The sequence below is a fragment of the Megalops cyprinoides genome, chromosome 21, assembly GCF_013368585.1.
Source record: "Megalops cyprinoides isolate fMegCyp1 chromosome 21, fMegCyp1.pri, whole genome shotgun sequence".
NCBI lineage: Eukaryota > Metazoa > Chordata > Actinopteri > Elopiformes > Megalopidae > Megalops > Megalops cyprinoides.
In genome coordinates, this window is record NC_050603.1 from 11,422,218 (window position 1) to 11,441,676 (window position 19,459).

Sequence of the window (19,459 nt, forward strand, 5' to 3'; positions counted from 1 at the left end):
AAAAGCTGCCATAAGCACTCGTGACAGTTTTGAATCAAGCTGAGGAGGGTGTCACACGCAGTTGGGCTTATGATGGAAATCAAGATTGTAGTTTACTTGTCTGACTAAAGCCATAAACTGCCACTTAATTTGAGATTAGAGAATTCATTCTGGTACATTTGTTAGCAAACTGGATCCAAGCAAGTTTACATCCCTGACAGACCCTTGCACAGAGTGCTTGACTTGAATTGGTTCAGAAAATACCCACCTGTGGAAATGGAGAATATGTTAAATAATGGAAGATATAGAAAAATATCTTGTGTTTACCCAGCCTCCCTGAAACAACTACTGTGGAACTTCTCAGAGCTACAACTGGCTATCCACCAAAAAATCTCTGGGGCTGACTGGGTTCCATAGAAATCCTTTTGTTCTGGCCCATACACTGTTTTTTTTTTTTTTTTGGGGGGGGGGGGGGGGGGTAGGCTAAAAGAACAATGTTTTCTAAATACTCATCAAAGACGTGGGCTTTTAAAATGAGTGAGTTTCCGTAAGAGGCTGGGGAGTTGCGGGTTTGAGTCCGCGGGGGCTGCAACCTGTGAGCAAGGTACTTACGCACACGCATTAGTGAACACCCTGCTGTTTAAACAGATAATGTGTAAAACATAAGCTATGCAAGCCACCCCGAGGAAGCGGTTTATGCCAAGCAAATAAATAATAAAGGCTGCTAACCTGCACATTCACACCGGTTTTCAAAGACTACGGCCACTCTGGAGAAAAACACGCTGTAGCAGTGGAACATACTAATCACCGTGGCACAGCAAGAAGGCTATTCTGTGGGAAACGACGGTAAATCAGGATCCAGCAGCCTGCGTGCTGACAAATAGCAGGACCTCCTTCGCTGCTCCTCTTGCTCTCATTAGAGCACAAAAGAGCTGACTCACTGAGTTTCTCTGGGATTTCGATTAGAGTCAACACGGTCGAGTCCATCAAGGTTCACACTCATCGCTCCCTCCCATTTATTTTACAAAAAGAACTGAAACAAGTAAAATGACAGCAATCATGACAACGATTCCAGTCCAGTCCGGTGCAGTTCAGCGTGGTCCGGCCCGTCTCCAGTCCGGACAGGTCCGATGTCAGCTCCATGTTTACCAAGTTGAGAGAAATGGGACGCAGTAATCCAGTATGAGCATCACTGGATCATTGAGCAGCAGGTAAAAGATGGAGGGCCACATTTGAGGAGAATCCACACACGTCCTGTTGTACTCCAACATGCATATCGCATGTTGACTACATGTGCTGCCAATGGTTTTACAGAAAGCGTGGTTGTATGCGCGCAACACAACATGTTGTTCATCTTTCCCAGCATATTGTGCACTTTACACGTTTCAACGCACTTGATGTTATGTGTCGAGACACAGACACGTGTTGTACTTCTACAGGCGAGTGTTGCTGCACGGTGTTCAGGTGTCTCAGCATGAATGTTGCGCACATACACGTCAGCACTCCCGTGGACAGTAACTCACAATCACGTTGCGGGCTCTGTGTCTTTCCCCATGTGCAGTTCAATCAGAGGTGGCTAATTTCATCCATTCATTCTTTCACAGTTTTCCACGATTATCTCTCCTGCAGCTGTATCTGCATGGACACGGCTCGTCCGCAGGTTAAGCGCTTATCATACACTGTTGTGTGTAATGTGTTCTGAAACACGTTCGTTGTGGTTGTTCTCCTCCTCTGTCCTTCAGATTCATCCTGCCTGGTTCCTGTCCTTCCTCGTTCTGCTCCTTCCCCTGATCGAACCCGAGACCTCCCCTCCCCCTTCCCCCCTCCTGGCATGTCCCTCTGGGGGCCGGTGGCGGGCCGTCGGCGTGACGTTGTCGCGGCGACTGTTGCTAGGAGACCGAGAGGGCGGCGAGGAAGAGCGCGGCCACGGTCAGCAGCAGACGGTCGCGGGACGGGCTGCTGCCGCTGACGCTCTTCTCCAGTTTGGGGATTTCGGGGTTAAACTCGTCTGGGGGGGGGGGGGGGGGGGGGAGACAGAGAGAGAGAGTGACAACCTCAGAGCAGAAACACAGAGACCGACGCCACGCCGCGACACATTCACGCTGCATTGAGACAGTGAGAGAGAGGAGTCCCCACAGTGCCAAGGACACCGTGACCCTACCACAAGACACTGCAGGACAGAGAGAGGGAGAGAGATAGAGAGAGAGAATCAGGGGTGAGAGAGAGTGACAGAGAAAGAGAAAGGGGGGGAGAGAGAGAGAGTGGGGGAGGAGAGAGAGCAGGAGAGAGAATTTAATTGAATTTTAACTTGGTTTTATTGGAATAAGTCAAAAACAAACATTACGAGTCATAAAATAGACTTATTATTAAGTTAAAACCAGCAGTCATGGGTGGGAGAGACAGCGAGAGAGAGAATGAGAGAGAAGAGAAGAGAAGGGAAAGACAGAAAGGGGGGAGCTGGGGGGAAAAAAAGAGAGGAAAGGTGGAAGATGCAATGAAAAAGGACGGATAGAGAGAGGGAGAAAGAGAGTTTAGAAAGTTATTACAAAGGCCACAGACAGACAGGACACCGTGGCAGGTGACACACTGCTTTCAAGCAGACAGAGAGCAGAGAGGTGAGACACAGAACACTGGGGGATACACTGAGGGAGACAAAGGGAGGGGCGGGGGCGTAACGGTCTTTGACCTACACCTGCCTCCTATGGGGAACCGTGGAATTAAACTGCTCTGAGAAGGAGACACAGAGGGAGGATGACAGCAGGAGGGTACCAGACGTCTACTCATGTCGGGGTTATCTGGGGAATTTGTTTTTCTGCCCTGAGAAAAATCTGCCAGAACCGGTTCGGCTATGAGTCTGCCACCAAATGCGTGACAAGGGACAGTTCAGACACATTCCTGGCTGCGTGTTAGTGTGGGCATGCTGGCTTGCGTGATGCAGACACAGGAATCTGCAGGCACGGTGGCTCCCGTGGTCATTTTCAGTTCTGTGGTTGGTTGAAGCATTATGGTCATGTGACAGGGGTGGGTTTGGGTGCAGGGTGGCTAAGAGCAGTGGACATGGGAACCTTGGAGTTCAGGAGGCCAACTTGGTTACCATCTTGAGAAAATGGGGCCACAAAACCACATACACAAACCTATTTAACAACTCAACACCCTCTCAAGCAATGAGTGGAATTGACAATATTTTTTTACACATTTTAGTACTATATTGGTTTATTACTGTTTTAAAGGGCAAACATTCCACTCAAAACTGTTCATCACCAAGGAGACTATGAAATCAGGAGCCTGAAATATAATTTAAATAATCAAATGGTAACGAAGTTCAGGTGATGGAACTTTCTGTGCAAAGTCTACAGTCTGCCATCTTGGTCTTACATAGCGTCTTTGTTTGTCTTAACATTATTCATTGAGCCGTATTTATGATCCTTTAAAATTTACACTGACCAGATATTAGTTAGAATTTCCAAAGTAGATTACATACTGTGATATCTTGCTGTATTTAAGAATTGTATGTTATATGATCTGGTCCTGACGGACATGGGCCTTTATGTTTGGTCCCTGTCTCTGTGAATGTGTCATTCCCAGGTGCCTTTCAGTGCACAGGTCACGTGACTTTTTAGAGTGGGGAAGATGGGTGAAGGTGCTTTTCTCAGTATTACGTAATTGTTTATCAGTCGTCTGTGATGTTAACCGTTTTCACGAGGGCTGGAGCCCTTCGCTTTATCATTGTGTTTAACAGGAATGCATTGACACACTGGCGACGTACACATTCCAGGAGCGCAGAGGGCGACAGAGTCTGGCACTCCGCCATTGTGTCCCTTTTCGTCTGTTGTCTGGGCTGTCAGTTCACATCTGGGTCTCGGATTTACATTTTATTCGGTTTCGTGCTTTTAGCCTCACTACTGGAAGTGACAAATTTCCAGTCCTAGAAATGAATCATATCCTTTCTAGGAAAGGGATATGTATGGGGGCCGCAGCGCTATATAACGATCTATTTCTGCTGTTAACTTGCTCAATAATACACTTTATGCAATTGATTGATTGCGTCCCGACACGAAACGCCCGGGCAACATTTTAGCCTTTCGGTATGCCATTAAGGTTCGGTGGAAACTTGGATTTCCGAGAGTTGGGGAAGTGGCTGAGTGGGGGTTCCGGTAGACATTGATTCAATTGGGCAGCGTCCCGAGTGTACGCCGGGCCAGAGAGAGAGAGAGAGAGAGAGAGAGAGAGAGAGAGAGAGAGAGAGAGAGAGAGAGAGAGAGAGAGAGAGAGAGAGAGAGAGGGTGTGTGTGTGTGAGAGAGAGAGGGAGAGAGAGAGAGAGAGAGAGAGAGAGAGAGAGAGAGAGAGAGAGGGGGAGAGAGAGGGGGAGAGAGAGAGAGAGGGTGTGTGTGTGTGAGAGAGAGAGAGGGAGAGAGAGACAGAGAGAGAGAGAGAGAGAGAGAGAGAGAGAGGGAGAGAGGGGGGGAGAGACAGAGAGAGAGGGAGAGTGAGACACAGAGGGAGAGAGAGGGGGAGAGACAGAGAGGGTGCAAACGGCTGGGGTCGCCTCCCATGCTGTGCTCGGGTAAGCCCCACGTCGCGCTGATCAAACCCATTTGAGCCGAAAGTGAGTTCCACTGGGCCTGCGTTTTTTTTTTTAAAAAAAGGACGCTAACGAGCCTTATTACCAGCGCGCTATGAGACGTGGAGCGCCGCAATTGCGGGCCAGCGATTACACACACCCCTGTGGAGCAGCTCCGGGGGAGCAGCACAGAGGCAGAGAGGGAGCAGGGGAGAGGGGCGCAGCGAGAAAGGGCCTGATTTATGGTGTTTAGCCACTGCCTGGACCAAATGACTCAGTCCCGTAGATAAGGAGGAGACAGATTTCTCTGTTAACATCCTTTCAGCACTGGGTGGCGAGGTGTTCTGAGGATACCAGACAGAGAAAGGCTTTGGCCTTTTTTTCAGTCAGCTTGAGATATGGTTAGGAAATATGAAATCTCAGAGAACCATATCCAGTTTTATTAACCGGATACATACAACAAAACTGTAACCCCTTCTGCACAGCTGTATATTTTAATATAAGAGTACAGACTGGGGGGATCTGGTTATATCCAGCCAGATTTACTTGTGCATGTACATGTTTCTGCCTCACAAAATTTTGACATTATCTATCATGTAATGCGCTGATATTTTGTTTTTGGACATATTTATTATTTTTATTTCTAAAATGACATATTGAGAAAGGGAGTGACTATGAGATGAGCAGGTGACAAGGAAAGAGGGAAAGAGAGAGGGAGACAAAGACAGAGAGAGAGAGAGTCGGACTGGTGGGGGGGGGGGGCACTCACCTATATTGTGTATTTTGATGTTGGGTCTGAGAGTGTAGTCTGACGCGGTGGGATGAGACTCATCGACTATGTGAGAGGCTGAGAGACACAGAGAGGGAGGGGGGGTTAACCCAGAGAGCGCAACACCCACCCGCTGACCGAGACACCGAGAACGCATCAAAAAACTTCATCAAACGATGGAGTGTGGACATGGGATGCACAAGGACAGAACCACTGGACACAGAGGAGGATTAGAACTGACACGGACACAGAGAGCTCCGCGGAGAGGAATGGGGTTAATACAACACGTTACAGGCCGGCAGACCGGCTGAGCGCCACTGGCAGTGGTGAGATATGGTTGCTATGATATATGCTTATACAGTCAGATTGGCCGCACCCCACAGCAGATTAATACTGACACAAAGAGAGGGGTTAACGTAATGTGTACACAGTAACTGACTGCCCTGACACTCGAATAGATTAACACTGGCAGAGGGAGAGAAACAGAGAGAGAGAGAGAGAGAGAAGGAGGTGAATTTGCATCACTGGGCTGGATAAAAGTGCTATAGGGGAAAGGCTAGTGGAATAAAAATAGCACGGCCTATCACTGTGGAACCAGTCCTCTACCGCAGGGCTGGGCCGGCTGCTACAGCTAATCACACCTCCACAGGTGACCTGGACTCTCTTTTTAATGCCTGGGCCACCGCTAACTCAAACACAACATTTCCCCCGCCTGTACTGATGGAATATATTTCCTGCACATCCCGGGCTACTGAACACCGGGTGTGGCTGCCTGAGCACTGTGTTTATCAGTCAGCTACTGGATATTGTGTGTACCAGCCTGACCAGCTGAACACAGGGCTGAACTACTAAAAAGTGTGTTTTCTGGTCTATCTTAAAAATACGTATGACCTTATTTGTCCTTTTGATAGGTAAGATCATACGCGCAGGAATGCACACCTTGATGCCTTCCAGCTGTACATTTATTTCAGGGTAATTTTACATTTTACATTTATTAAGAGGAACCAACGATTTGGCACAAGAGGCGCCTGTATCTTCATGAGGGGACAGCGTACTCAGAGTCCAGTGTGACAAACTAGGATGACAAACAAACTGAGGGGGGGGTGGGGGGGGGGGGGGGGGGTGACAGACAGGAGTCGAAGCGACGCACACTGACACAGAGACGGTGACGGCAGACAAATGACAGACTTGGAGGCACTGACTGGCACACGAGAGAGTCAGCGCCAAGACTCCCAGACAGGAAGCCGCACAGGCAAGGGGCCAGAGCTGTGAGACAGGCTGCAGGGAGGGGGGACGGGGGGACGGAGGAGGGACACTCACTGGCGGAGCAGCAGACGTACACCCTCAGTCTCAGGCAGCTGTGGCCGTGGTGGTGGGTGGGCGTTGCTGCAACGACAAAGCGAGTGGCACACGTATCATCCATGCGCCACCTACTGGTCACTGGACATATTGCATCAGTGCAGCTACATACAGAGGAAGAGCGGAACGGTGATAATTTCATACTCAAATGACTGAATATGGCTACACACTAATCAAAATGTGAAACTCACAGAGATAATTGTTATAATCTTCCATAATCATTCCCTCCTGGCAATTGTTATTGTTCCAGAGCAGTATGGCTGCTTTGCAATTTAGAGTTGTAACACTAGGATAAAAGTATAGTGTTCCATATTTAACCTATGAAAGCAGAGAGTAATTTGATACTAAGAAAGCAGATTCAGCACTGAAATTCATTAAAGCAGCAGTAAAAGTTGAATGCAATAACATAAGACTACAAAACTGAATCGTCAGATACGTAGAATTGTGCACTAAGGGTAAAAATCACCAGCTCACTGGCTGCACAGGTAAAAAAACATAAAATTCACAGAAGTAATAGTGTGCACCACAGAACCAACATATGAAACACCATACTAGATAGAAGCATAGTGAGTCTCCTGGATGGTGCTGTATACTGTCCAAACTCTCACAGATGTAGTGTTGTACTAGAAAAAACATCACAGCAAACTTCCTTGGGGTAGTTATGTACTGCACTGACTCTCACAGATGTAGTGTTGTTCTAGAAAAAAAAACATGACAGTGAACTTGTTCACTACAGTTGTGTACTACTGTAAAACACCTCAAAGGTACTGTGTAATCATCTGCTACGCTGATAATCACAGATGCAGCAGAGAACCACAGAGAAACTCACAGGTGTCGTAGTGCACTACAGTGACACGCACAGATACAGCTCAGATACGTACAGATGTAGTAGTACTCGTGGCCTACGTTGAACTCGTATCCCAGGGAGAAGGCGCTGTAGCGCTGGAACTTTTCGGAGAACTTGATGGGCGCGTGGGGGGCGTGTGGGCGGTTGCACTCCCAGCGCTTGAAGCCCAGCTTGGGGTCGCAGGTTCGGTAGCCACGGTAGCTGACCATGTAGAGGACGTACTGCTCGTTGAGCCCCCGCTGGCTGCTGTTGTAGTGCGGGCAGTAGATGTCCAGGTAGTCGTTCACGTTCACCTGCACCGTGTAGCCCTCCCTGCGCAAGCTGGAAGACAAGCAGCCGATCAATCAGCCAATCAATTAACAAAGGACGAGCTTGCCCTAACAGCGCAGACCTACAGAAAACTATAAGGTCTTACAAAGTAGCATCAAAAGGCAAGAGAAGATAAGGTGCTGTGAAAAGACTCTGCAAGACAGACTTCTGAACAATGACAAATATTGGGTCAGATATCCAACAGAAGAAAACAACGAGCCAATCAAAACAGAGAGTTACTGCTTATCCTATTCCACACATGGACACACAAAGGGAATATCAGAGGCCAAATAGAAGTAGACACCAACCTCTGCTGCCAGAACTCCTGTCTCAACCTGATTCTGTTTGTTATTAGGGAAAGGGGATTTTTCTGCCACAGAAAATCATAGAGGAGGAAAATCATGGAGGGTATATGTTGAGACTTGCTCTGTATTGCTGATATGAAACCCGCATGCCTTTTCTGTTGTTCTGCATTAAATCTCTGCCTTAATAAAGTGCTTCCATCAACCCCAGAGAGAGGGAGAGAATGAGAGAAAGAGAGAGAGGGAGAGAAAATGAGAGATTTTGAGCTGTAATGTGACTTTATTTGATTAGTTGTGAAGCGTACACTTTAATGCATCACAGCGATTTATTCATCACAAAATGAAGAAAACACTGGCTGTCCAGATTCTACAGATGCAGACACAATAAAAGCCCTTTCAATCACAGAGTTTTCAGCACAGACTTCCACTACCAGCCTTTTAACATTTAACAATGACAGGGAACATCATGCCAAATAACAAATATTACTCATAGTTGAAACTCCCTGATAATGTCAATTACGAGAACACAAACATTTATATGTGTGTTGTGTTTATATATGAACAAATACTGAAATATTTACAGATTTTTCGGAAAATACTGTAAATGACGTGAATATAAAAGAAAGATCACTCAGTGGCCATTCAGTATTCCCTTAACTATACACCTCTGGTGTACAAACTGCATTTTAATACAGTACTGTTTCCACAGGCCTCCCCAGTTAAGTAGTTATGTCTAAGTGTAAACTTGTGGAGGTTTTGTTTTTGGAGAAGAGAAAGTGTGTCCAAAGTTCCTTGGAAACATCAGTTACAAAACTACAGTGCAGAGACTGGACATGGTGGATGGGGGTACACACTACAAGATGTAACAGAGAACCACAGTGAATCTCACAGATGTAGCAAATAACCACAACGAAACAGATGGAAACTCTTTCCTTGTTGCTAACTTTTGCACAAACCACTGTGTTTTCATAAGACAGAACATTATACAGAGACATGAATCTTTCCAAGATTAAACATGTTTTTTTTAGCAACTTGCACTTACATATACTTGCAAAAAATAGGAGAGTAATCATATTGCAGGGTAAACACTTCCTCAACTGCAATGGCACAGACAAAACAGTAGGTGTCAGTAGCTCTATTTTGCAACGGGCCAAATCTCTCTCTCTCTCTCTCTCTCTCTCTGTTTCTCTGTTTCTCTCTCTCTCTGTCTCTTACTCTTCTAGGTCAGCTCTCCTGGGAGAATATTATTCAATTATCAAATGAGGAAAATACCACCATAACCCCTCTTTCTTTCCACCTCCTTAAATCTTTTCCTTTCTCTTCTCTGTCTCTATATTCTTTCTCTATCCCTAAAATCCTATTTCACCTTTCTCTATTTTACACACACAAGGAAAGAGACTTTTGTTGCTCCACCACCAATCTCTTTCTCTGGGAAATAAGATGAAAGATTTTTTTTTTTGTTCAGTTTTATGAGGATAATGAGACCAGTCCCTCGTCTGATCCGTGTTTCTACAGAGCACGGCACAGTGGGGTAACTGAGGAAGCAATACGAGGGGCACAGAGAGGAGGAGGGGCACACCAAGGGGGTCATGGATGCAAATGTGGAGTAGCATTTGGGAAAAGAGGCACGAGTAGTTTTTCATTGCTGGGGGCAACTGACAGAGAGAGGAGGTGGAGAAGCTGACAGTGAAGTTATGGGGGGGAGGGCGGGTGGGATGGGGTGGGGGGTGTACTGCTCTGGGGGAGATCCATGCACATACTGTACATGTGGCCAGCATGTTACATCACAATGTCCTCAGATGCAGACAGAAATATTGGGGGGGGGGGGGGGGATTATTCTAAGTGACAGTTGGGGGGGGTAGCAGGTTAAGGCCTAAGGGGAGACAGAGAGAAAGGGGAGAGAGCGGGAGTGATTTTAATCTCAAAGGGAGAGGGGAGGCTGGCACAGAGGAAGTGAGGCACACAGATGTATAAAGAGTAAAAGAGGCAGGGCGGGAGTGAGAGAGTGAGCATACCGGTAACTATTAATAAAACCAACAAGGGAGAAGAGGAGAAGGAGAGAGAGAAAGGGAGAGAGAGAGAGAGAGAGAGAGAGAGGGAGAGGGATGGAGAAAGGGAGGGAGAGGGACAGAGGGAGAGAGAGGGGGGAGAGAGAGAGAGAGGGAGAGAGGGATGGAGAAAGGGAGAGGAACAGAGGGGGGGGGGGGGGGGAGAGAAAGAGATACACACTCTCCCGAGGGATGAACTGAAGTGGAAAACAAATGAGGTGATGTTCTGAGCTCCCTCTCTCTGCCTCCCTATCTCACTTTCTTTTTTTTTTGCATCATTTCCTTTTATTTCTAAGAGAGACTGTTACATAGTGAAGGTTGCTGGACACCACAGAGAGGGGAGAGTAGGAGGAAAGGATAGAAAAAGGAGAGACTTCTGCAGCACATGCCAATAACCACGATCGGCTGTAAATCTTCACACTATTCATATTCATACCGTTGTTTAAAAGTATAGTGAGAGACTAGCATTGTTCACAGCGATATATGCAAGTACAGCATGAGAGTACCAATATGAAATGCAGATGCATAACTACAGTGAGCGAGTACCAGTACTCATGCCGGCACATACAAATGCACTGTGCAAAAAAACAATAACTACTGCAGAAGAAAGAATAAGATTGTACGCTCTGAGAGGCCTCTCATCTCAGCTCTACTCAAGCTATCACTGATGATAGCAGCAGTGGCATTCATATTTTCTTGGTGACTCAGGAAACTCACAGGCACCTGACGAGCTGCAGGGTGCTGAGAGCAGTGTGACGATGGGACCTCGGCTGAAGGATATGTTTTGTTACACCATTGCGGGCTTCTGGTCTTTAATGTCCAATGATGTTACCAGTTGCAAACCCAGGGCATAGGCCTCAGTCTGCACTCAAGACGAGCTCTTTGTTGAGTAAGCCACTTGAGAACACCTCTCTCTGTCATTTAAACTGTAATGCACAGAATTCCTTGTTGATCATAAGATTAGGTAGTTAACTAGATAGTTACTGAGTAACTCAGCTGTGATCACTGAGACAATAACTTCGCTAGGTAGCTAAACAGCTTTTTAATGCAGCGTTAATGTGGCTAACAGTGCTGAAATATTCTGTTTGCTGATGTTTCTACTCACATTTCTACACGTCAAGCTATCAAATCTTGCTCTGCCCCCTGCTGGTCAGTATGGGAGCACCTTTGGAACAAGCGGCAGTGTAGTATAATGCAATGGAGAGGGGCTTGTTATATAGAGGTTGTTGGTTCGATTCCCCACCAGGGCACTGCTGCTGTAGGGCAAGGCACTTAACCCACAGTTGCCTCTGTAAAATATCCAGCTGTATAAATGGATGACATGGAAAACTGTAACCTATGTAAGTTGCTCGGGGTAAGAGCGTCTGCTAAATGCCAACTGTAATGCAACGCAATGTAACAAGCCCTCTGCCAGAAGGTCCATGCTAAATATGGAGGATGGCTGGTTTAGCGTTCCGAGTTGCCATGGCAACGCCGCATTGGCAACTCTAGGGTGTATTTGCATTCTAACAAGAGGGGGATGTTAGTGAGATTTCACAGTGCAACAGGCACTAGGTCATGAGGACAGAGTGAAAGAACGAGAGAGGGAGTGTGAGAGAGAGAGAGAGAGCGTGAAATATAATGACAAAGACGGCAGGTAATACTATGTCCCTGAGGCTGATCATTTGATCACTGTCACTGATGACATAACTGCTGGACAAAACCCAAAAAGGGAATCAGGTTTCCCGATCCAACCCGAAAACAAAGAGAGCATCTGATGAAAAACACCTCGGTTCAGAAGATGTATCACATAACTTAATGAGATGTGAAAAATATAATAATCAATGGAGTCTGTGCTTACAACAACAAAAAAATGCAACAGTGATTCAGAACAATCCTACACGAAAAGAGCATCTCTCTTCCCTCTCCAAGTACAATAAGCCTCATTGGCATGAAGGATCTGTTGTGTTGCCAAAGCGCGAATGCAGTGTAAGTGGTGAACGTCTGTGACTGAGACCCAGCTCTGTCTTCCGCTCATTCTCTTGAGTGTGGCGAAGGCATTTTCTCTGATGAATGTAAATCGAGTCCTTCCACGCTCCATGAGAAATGGCCCCACAAGGAAAACACAGGCTGTGTTCAGTCTGCCCTGAACACCCTCCGAGTAGTCTGCATTCTCTCGTCTCCTTCCCTCTGTCCTCCTACCACTCTTCCTCCTCCTCATCTCTCCCTCCATCGCTCTCTTTCTGTGTGTGTGTGTGTGTGTGTCTCACTCTCCAACGTTCTCTCAGCAAAGACACTGGTGAATTATTGAAAAGTTATTTAACTGAAATACGTCACAGGGCCTCAGGCTTGTACGTTAACTCTCTCTCACACGCATACATATGCGCGCACACACGCACACACACACACACACACACACACACACACACAGAGGCATGCGCACACACAGTGTGAGTGGGTGAGAGTTAAAAGTATCAGAGTTAATTAGTGAAACAAATACACTGAATCCACATGGCGAGTGACCCACCACCACCCCCAGAAAGCGGCAGCCGGGAGAAAACGGACATTCCTCATTAGAGGGAATGGAGCTCAGCGAAGCGTTCACTTCCATAAACCCCGCTCCTCTGACCCCTCGTCTGATAATGAGGCTGCTCTCTCCAGCTGAGCGCAGAGGTCCCCCGCGCTTCACCACCTTTGGCTGGGAGAGGGCAAACACGACGCTTGCTTTTTTATCTCCGTGCCGACCATTAACATAAACACACAGCACGGCACCTCAAATCAAGCACTTAATTTGCATCGCGCTAATATTTGTTCAGATGGTAAAAACCGACAGTCTCTTTAAGGGCCCTGTTAATGCAGTCAAAGCAAACCATGCATGGCCAGCTCAAAGTGTTTGCTTTTTGGCACTGGAAAGCGCATAACAGAGAATGGGGATGCCATGGATAGATGAAGAGGATGGCTGCAAAAAAGGAATGGCGGACATTTTGATCTTACATGGTTCCAAAGGTGACAGCAGGTCATCCTGAAAAATGCCATATTAGATAAACCTACTCTGCTCCTGAATAATTTACTCTGTCTACTACATGAAGCTCATTGCAAAGGTCAGTTTCTAGATCGTTTTCCAAAAGGGTTTACCTCAATGAAAGTACTGGGTTTTGTGCATCAGCCACGTAAGGGCCACCAGTGACACTTTCACACTTTCTTAGGGTAATTACATTGCAACTTCCATGTAGCTAATATGTAATTACATCTTATTACAAAACAATAAAGTGAAACATGATTTTAAGGTTCATGTAACTGCAGATATGTAGCTCTGTCTCAGCTCCAATCTCTACCCTTAACCTGACCCCTGAAACCAGCCCTGCACAACTGAACAATATCCACTGCACTTTGAATCAGCATGGAATGCACAGGTGTTACACAGTTCTTCATTACTCAAAGTAATCACTTAATGCAGATATGTAGGTGTTGCCCTATTACCAACGTAATACAAACACAATCTTATCTACTTAGTACAAGCTTGGCACATCCAACCCAGCACCTTCCACAGGTTTAAAGCTTAAAATATTTTCATTTCCACACGTGTTATTTCCATCTCCAGTGACATAGGGGTCAAATGAATATAGTAAAGCACTGACCATGCTTTAGAGAAATAACATTAGGGAATAAGAGGTCTGTTTGTGTGGGATCTGCAATGCTACCAATGAGACTGGCAACTTCTAAGTGTGCTGTTTGTCTTTTGCAATGACTAAGTATACTATCCTTTAAATGTCCATTCAGAATCTACGATTCCAAAAATGACGCATGTAGACTGGCTATAAAGAACACCATTCTAAACGGTAAGGCTTGTTAACACTGTAGGAGAAAAGAGGTGGCCGAGCTGACAGTGAATAAATGCTGTGGGAAAGGTACTTTCTGGGCTTTACACTTCATCAATGGTATATGGACCTTAAGGCTATACAGAGTCATGGCTTGTATTGGTATTACTCGCCTGTACGTACGGGTCTGGGGGGACCTTTAAGAGAGTTCACGCTTCAGGTGTTAGCCTTAGTGGTAATCGCTAATTTGTTGCTTCACACTTTAATGGAAGGCTTAATTAAAACAAAACACCTAATCAGAGAGGCAAAGGTGGCTGTAAAGGCTGTCGTGGCACTCGCGGCCTGGCTCATTTATTAGACACTCAATCACTCTAACAATGGTTTTCTCCATTTACTTTACCTCTGATCTCATTTCAAACACATTTAAAACAATATAAAATGGATATCGTTGGTATAAATCACTTTTATAATACTTACTTTTACAATACCACATTACCTACTTTATTTTATCATGAATTAAGGCAGCAGTGTAGCCTAGTGGTAAGGAGAAAGGCTCGTAACCAAAAGGGTACTGGTTTGATTCCCCACTAGTGCACTCCTGCTGTACCCCTGGGCAAGGTGCTTAACACAAAATTGCCTCAGTAAACATCCAGCTCTATAAATGGATAACATGTAAAAATTGTAACCTGTGTAAAAATCTCTGGATAATAGCATCTGCTAAATGACAATAATGTAACGTCGTATGAAAATGTATATTATGTAAACATGTATATGGTGTAAATCACTTCTGCCCTACATTTGTTAACCATTTTACTGTAAATTATTATGAATTAAGTCTCAGACTTGTCAGGGTTGACATGTCTGTTTGTCTGTCCTTTGTCCTGCATCAAAGGGACACGGTATCATTCACCACACAATGTTGACTCAAAGGTGTGAGGGGCTGCAATCTCAGACTGTATTGGTTACAAGTCTTACATTACACTGTTTTTATTGCTTTCGCAATTGCCTCTCCGGATTATGCATTTCAAAGCGCTCTCTGACAGGTCCCGTTGTCTTATACAAATATGCTCCATATTAATAAAAATGATTGACACCCTAATGTTTTGTTTCATATTTTATTCACCTCATGCATGCGACAACAATAGAATATCCTTCCACCGCGGTGCTCAGAGAAGCAGCGCAGACAAGAAGACTGACTCACATCGGCATAACAGAGAGGGAGCGAGACGGAAAAATGGAGGAGCGAAAAAAGCCATGAAAACGCGGCGCAGTCTAAACATTTCAGAGCCATCAGTGGCTGAAAAAAAAGAGAAAACCTTTCTTGTGTGGAAGGCACTCAGCCTATTGAGGGCTGTTACATTTGCCGCTGCCGCCGAGCCCTGCCTGGCCCTCAGCAAGAGCACCTTTCACTGAAAAGTGTTGGAAATGGATTGAACAATGCCAGACCCCTCTCTTTGTTGTGAGGGCCGTGACGTAACCGAGGGCCTCGCTTTTAAGTTTTCCGCACGCATGGCAGACGCGGGCCGCGCTAACACGGCTCTCTCCTCGAGCTCCCAGCTCCGCATGCCGCGGGACGTCAGCGGCCTTACATAATTCATAGAGTTGTCCTAACGCCGGCGCTGTGGGTTTGGCAGCCGCGTCTGATCTGAGCCTCTGTGGCGGTTGAAAGTCCACCCGGCGAAAGGGCGGCGGGGGGGGGGGGTTCCGAATGTTCGTTTTGAGCGCCCCGCATCTTACACGAATCACCATCACAAGTTCTGCTCTCATTCGTTTCTCAGTAGAATAATAACACCGTGCGTAGGGGGAGGGGGGGGCAGCGTGGCATGGCGAGGGAGGGCCTACCCAACACAATCACAACATGTGCACGCGTATGGAGGACGGCGAAGCTCAGGTAGCGTGGAGTCAGCTGTGAAAAAATGTTTCACAAAACGGATCTCGATCTCGTCAAACACAGCATTTGTGCACGGCGCATAACGCTGCTAAAGTCTGATTAAAGGGCATTGTAGATTACAGAGATGTAGCACGGCACATGCTCCCTGTTCCACAGACATTCATTAAAGGCCCATTAAAATCAGCTTTATAGTGCAGAAGACCAGGCCTCCATTTCAAACATTACACACAGATATTAAACTATTCCCAGAAGTACAGGCAATGGATACATGTGTACCTACACGGCAGTCGCTTTGTTTGCTGTCTTTATCTGGGGAATACTTAGTGTGTGCACAGTGAATATCAGGTGAAAAGGCGTAGACTTGTATGAAGAGATACAAGAGATACACTGAGACAAATATGCTCAATAAAGACATACAGAATTTAATAGCCTGCCTGACCTCACAACTGCTAACGTAACAGCCTGCAGTGCATAATAGCCTGCATGACCTAACACTCCAGTGCTCATCCTTGCATATCATTCTAATTCCTGTCGCATGCTTGAGGTGCAGAAAAACCAACACTGTCACCGAGACAAAGAGAGAAGGAGCTATTTAAATGCCGGGTGACCCCTGCGTCTGAATGGCGGAGTTTCACCCCAGCTGGGAAGGCTGTCTCCCTGCTCCTCCCGTGCACCAGAAGAGAGAAAGCTCGTTAAGGGAGCCGCTGTCATTAGCGTTAATTACTGCAGACGCTCGCCTCGCTGTCACATCATGTCCCCGGCTGCTGCACTCTCTTCACTCACGATCACAGAGAGCCAGAGAGAGAGAGAGAGAGAGAGAGAGAGAAACAGAGAGAAAGATGTGTGTGTGTGTGTGCGTGTGTGTGTGTGTGTGTGTGCATGGGTGTGTGTGGTTGGGGGAGGGGTGAGAGACCGACTCAAATTGCTTGTAAAATGTGCAATTATACCTAAAAATACAGAGCGGTCTTGGAGCTCCATGGCCGGTGCCTTTAAGATAGATATACTTAATCTTATTTTTCCAGGGTCTGTTTTCTCTTCTGTGTGGTTAGGTGCTGGCAAGAGCAAAGGATGTGCCAGACCAATAAAGGCTAGTTTTCATTTCAACTGGAAATGGAGAGGTGGAGGGAGAGATGTGCAGATAGGGTGGGGAAGAGATGGAGGACAAGGGCTGGGAAGGAGGGAGAGATGAAGGGATGGATCCATAAGGAGATAAGGAGAAGGGGGGAAATGGGAAATTCAGCAGAGGAGCAGAGATAAAGAAAAGTGATACGGTTTATATGAAGTCAGAAAGTAGGAAGAGATGGAGGGAAGGGAGGGAGGGAGAGGGAAATTGAGAGATAATTGCTGAGATTATTCAGCAAGAGAAATGGAACGGGTCTAATGGCGTAATGCTGAAAAATGACGAGAAAAGAAAGGATGGGCAGATGAGTGAGGAACGGAAAGAGAGTAAGGTGACGTTTTAGGCGGACTGGATGAAGACTAAGACTCACTGTAAGCCTACACCTGCATCCGGGATGCTTTCTGCTGCTGTTTATGACCTTTGAAAGCTTTACTAAATAAATGTCCTGTTGCGTAATGACTCTAATGGCAGCCTGCAAAAAAACATTTCCCATGATGCAACGTGCTCCCTGCTTTGCTCTTCATGTCTACTGTGACATTCCCTTCATTCCTGCTTTCTCTCCTCCCCTGTCTTCCCACCCTCTCTCCCAGATCATCCCGCGCTTCTTACCCTGTAGCTCAGAGAACCTCTGAGAGGTTCCGCTCAACTGATAGAGGGATGCAAGGAATCTAAACAGGCTGACAGAGAGATGAAAAGACAAGAGAGAGGGGGAGAGAGAGAGAGAGAGAGAGAGGAATACAAGGAATATCAGGTGGGCAAAGAAGCAGCATGGTGAGAGAAGAAGAGAGAGGAAGAGTAACTGAAATAGAAATGGATTCAAAGACATTCAGAGAGATATCTGCATTATGTGTGTCTCTTGAATATATCCTTGCATAAAATGTACGTCCAATATATGTGTGTTTTCTTTTACTCTATATAGGTGTACTACCATTGAATATTGTCTGTTAATGCTTTGGCAACACAGCTTTTGTTTGTCCTACCAATAAAACATCATTGAATTGAGATAGAGAATGACAGAGGGAGGGGTGGGAGAAAGAGAGAGTGGGAGAGAGCGAGACAAAGAGAGAAAGACAGAGACAGGAGCTTGTGCGAAAACTGAGCACATGCGTTGCTGGGGCATGGTGGCGCGCACGTGGTACACAGGCTGTGAGCTGAGGAGTTTGTATTGCTGGGCGTATGCGAGCACAGTTTGCGTCAAAGCGGAGTCAGGCAGGCACTCCACTCACGGCTACACACACTTTCGGCAGTGACTGAGTGATTGACAGCTGTCGCCACCATCTGGAGCAGTGTAGAGGTAGTACGGCAGCAGCCGCCAAAAAAGAGGGGGGGGGGATGGGAACGGAGGGAGAGCGTGTGACAGACGGTGGGGAGATGTCAGAGACAGACAGCCAGGCAGCCAGAGAAAGGCAACTTCAAATGGGAACGTGAAAGAGAGACAGATGGAAGGACAAAGATAAGGAAGGGGAATGAGAAAAGCAGATGAGGGAGAGAAAGAGAGCGTGAGGGAGGGAGGGAGGGAAGAAGGGAGGGAGCGTTCCACGGACAGACCGGTTCGCGCCGAGAAAACCGGCCGCAATATTGAAATATTAACGCGATGTTCCTGCATCTTGAGCAACGCAAGACAAGTGGGAACATGGGGTGGACACAGGGTTAATGGACACACCACACGCCTGTACACAGACTTCGGCATGTTTGCAAATCCGTGTGGCGGCCCCACGTTGACCTCTATTACACTCCAATGTGCTCTGGCTACTGCCATGTGAGCCATCCAGTTTGGAGGATACATTACACACAACATAAGACCGAGCTCAGCATCCCTTTGGGCCTTTCTATTACTTCTCAAGTTGCAGGTAATTTGGCAGAAATGACATCACAGGTAATGAGTATATGACAGCAGAGAGAAGGGATTACACGCTGCCCTTAAAATGCTATAAGGCTGTTGTTAGGAGCCGTAATTACACTTTGAGATTAAACACAGAAACCGTGTGGGGAAAAAAGAATGTATACTATAATCATTTATAATGGAGAAACAGAGACACGGGAGCATCTTACTGTCAGCTGGAGTGGATTTAAGAGGCTATCCTCTACACACACACACACACACACACACACACACACACACACACACACACACACACACTTCTTTGGTGTGCTTATTTCTGACATCTGTTTGTATAGACATTCCTAGACTGGATTAAAACCACTCAGTGAAGATCTCATCTTTGTGCTTGAGTTGCAGATAAGCTTTGAATGCTTTCTGATTTTGGCGGCAAGTACACTTGAGCCAAGCCCTAAATTCAAGAGCCTCCATTACACATTACAGCACGGTCTCAGACTGGTTGTCCAAGGCAAATTACACACGCACCATGTAACCCTTTCAAACATAAACAATAGTCATTTTCATTTACTTAATTTACAGACTTTGTGCGTTTTTGCTCCAGGGCATAAAAAGCCTGTCAAAGCCAGGACCAAAGCA

The 19,459-nt window shown here is 46.4% G+C and overlaps 1 protein-coding gene across 2 annotated transcripts in view; it reads right to left on the reverse strand.

Annotated features, from left to right (window-relative positions):
• Positions 1-992: 992 nt before the first annotated feature.
• Positions 993-19,459, reverse strand: part of LOC118796248 (ephrin-A3-like) — a 52,690-nt gene continuing 34,223 nt past the window's right edge. Inside the window, exons 2-5 of one of the 2 annotated variants that reach the window (XM_036555056.1) lie at positions 7,551-7,837; positions 6,631-6,696; positions 5,311-5,388; positions 993-1,987 (exon numbers count right to left, since the gene is read on the reverse strand). In XM_036555056.1, coding sequence (XP_036410949.1) covers positions 1,869-1,987; positions 5,311-5,388; positions 6,631-6,696; positions 7,551-7,837 — 550 coding nt within the window. In that variant the 3' untranslated portion in view covers positions 993-1,868. The remainder of the gene's footprint in view (positions 1,988-5,310; positions 5,389-6,630; positions 6,697-7,550; positions 7,838-19,459) is intronic. The other variant, XM_036555057.1, reaches the window with a different exon arrangement.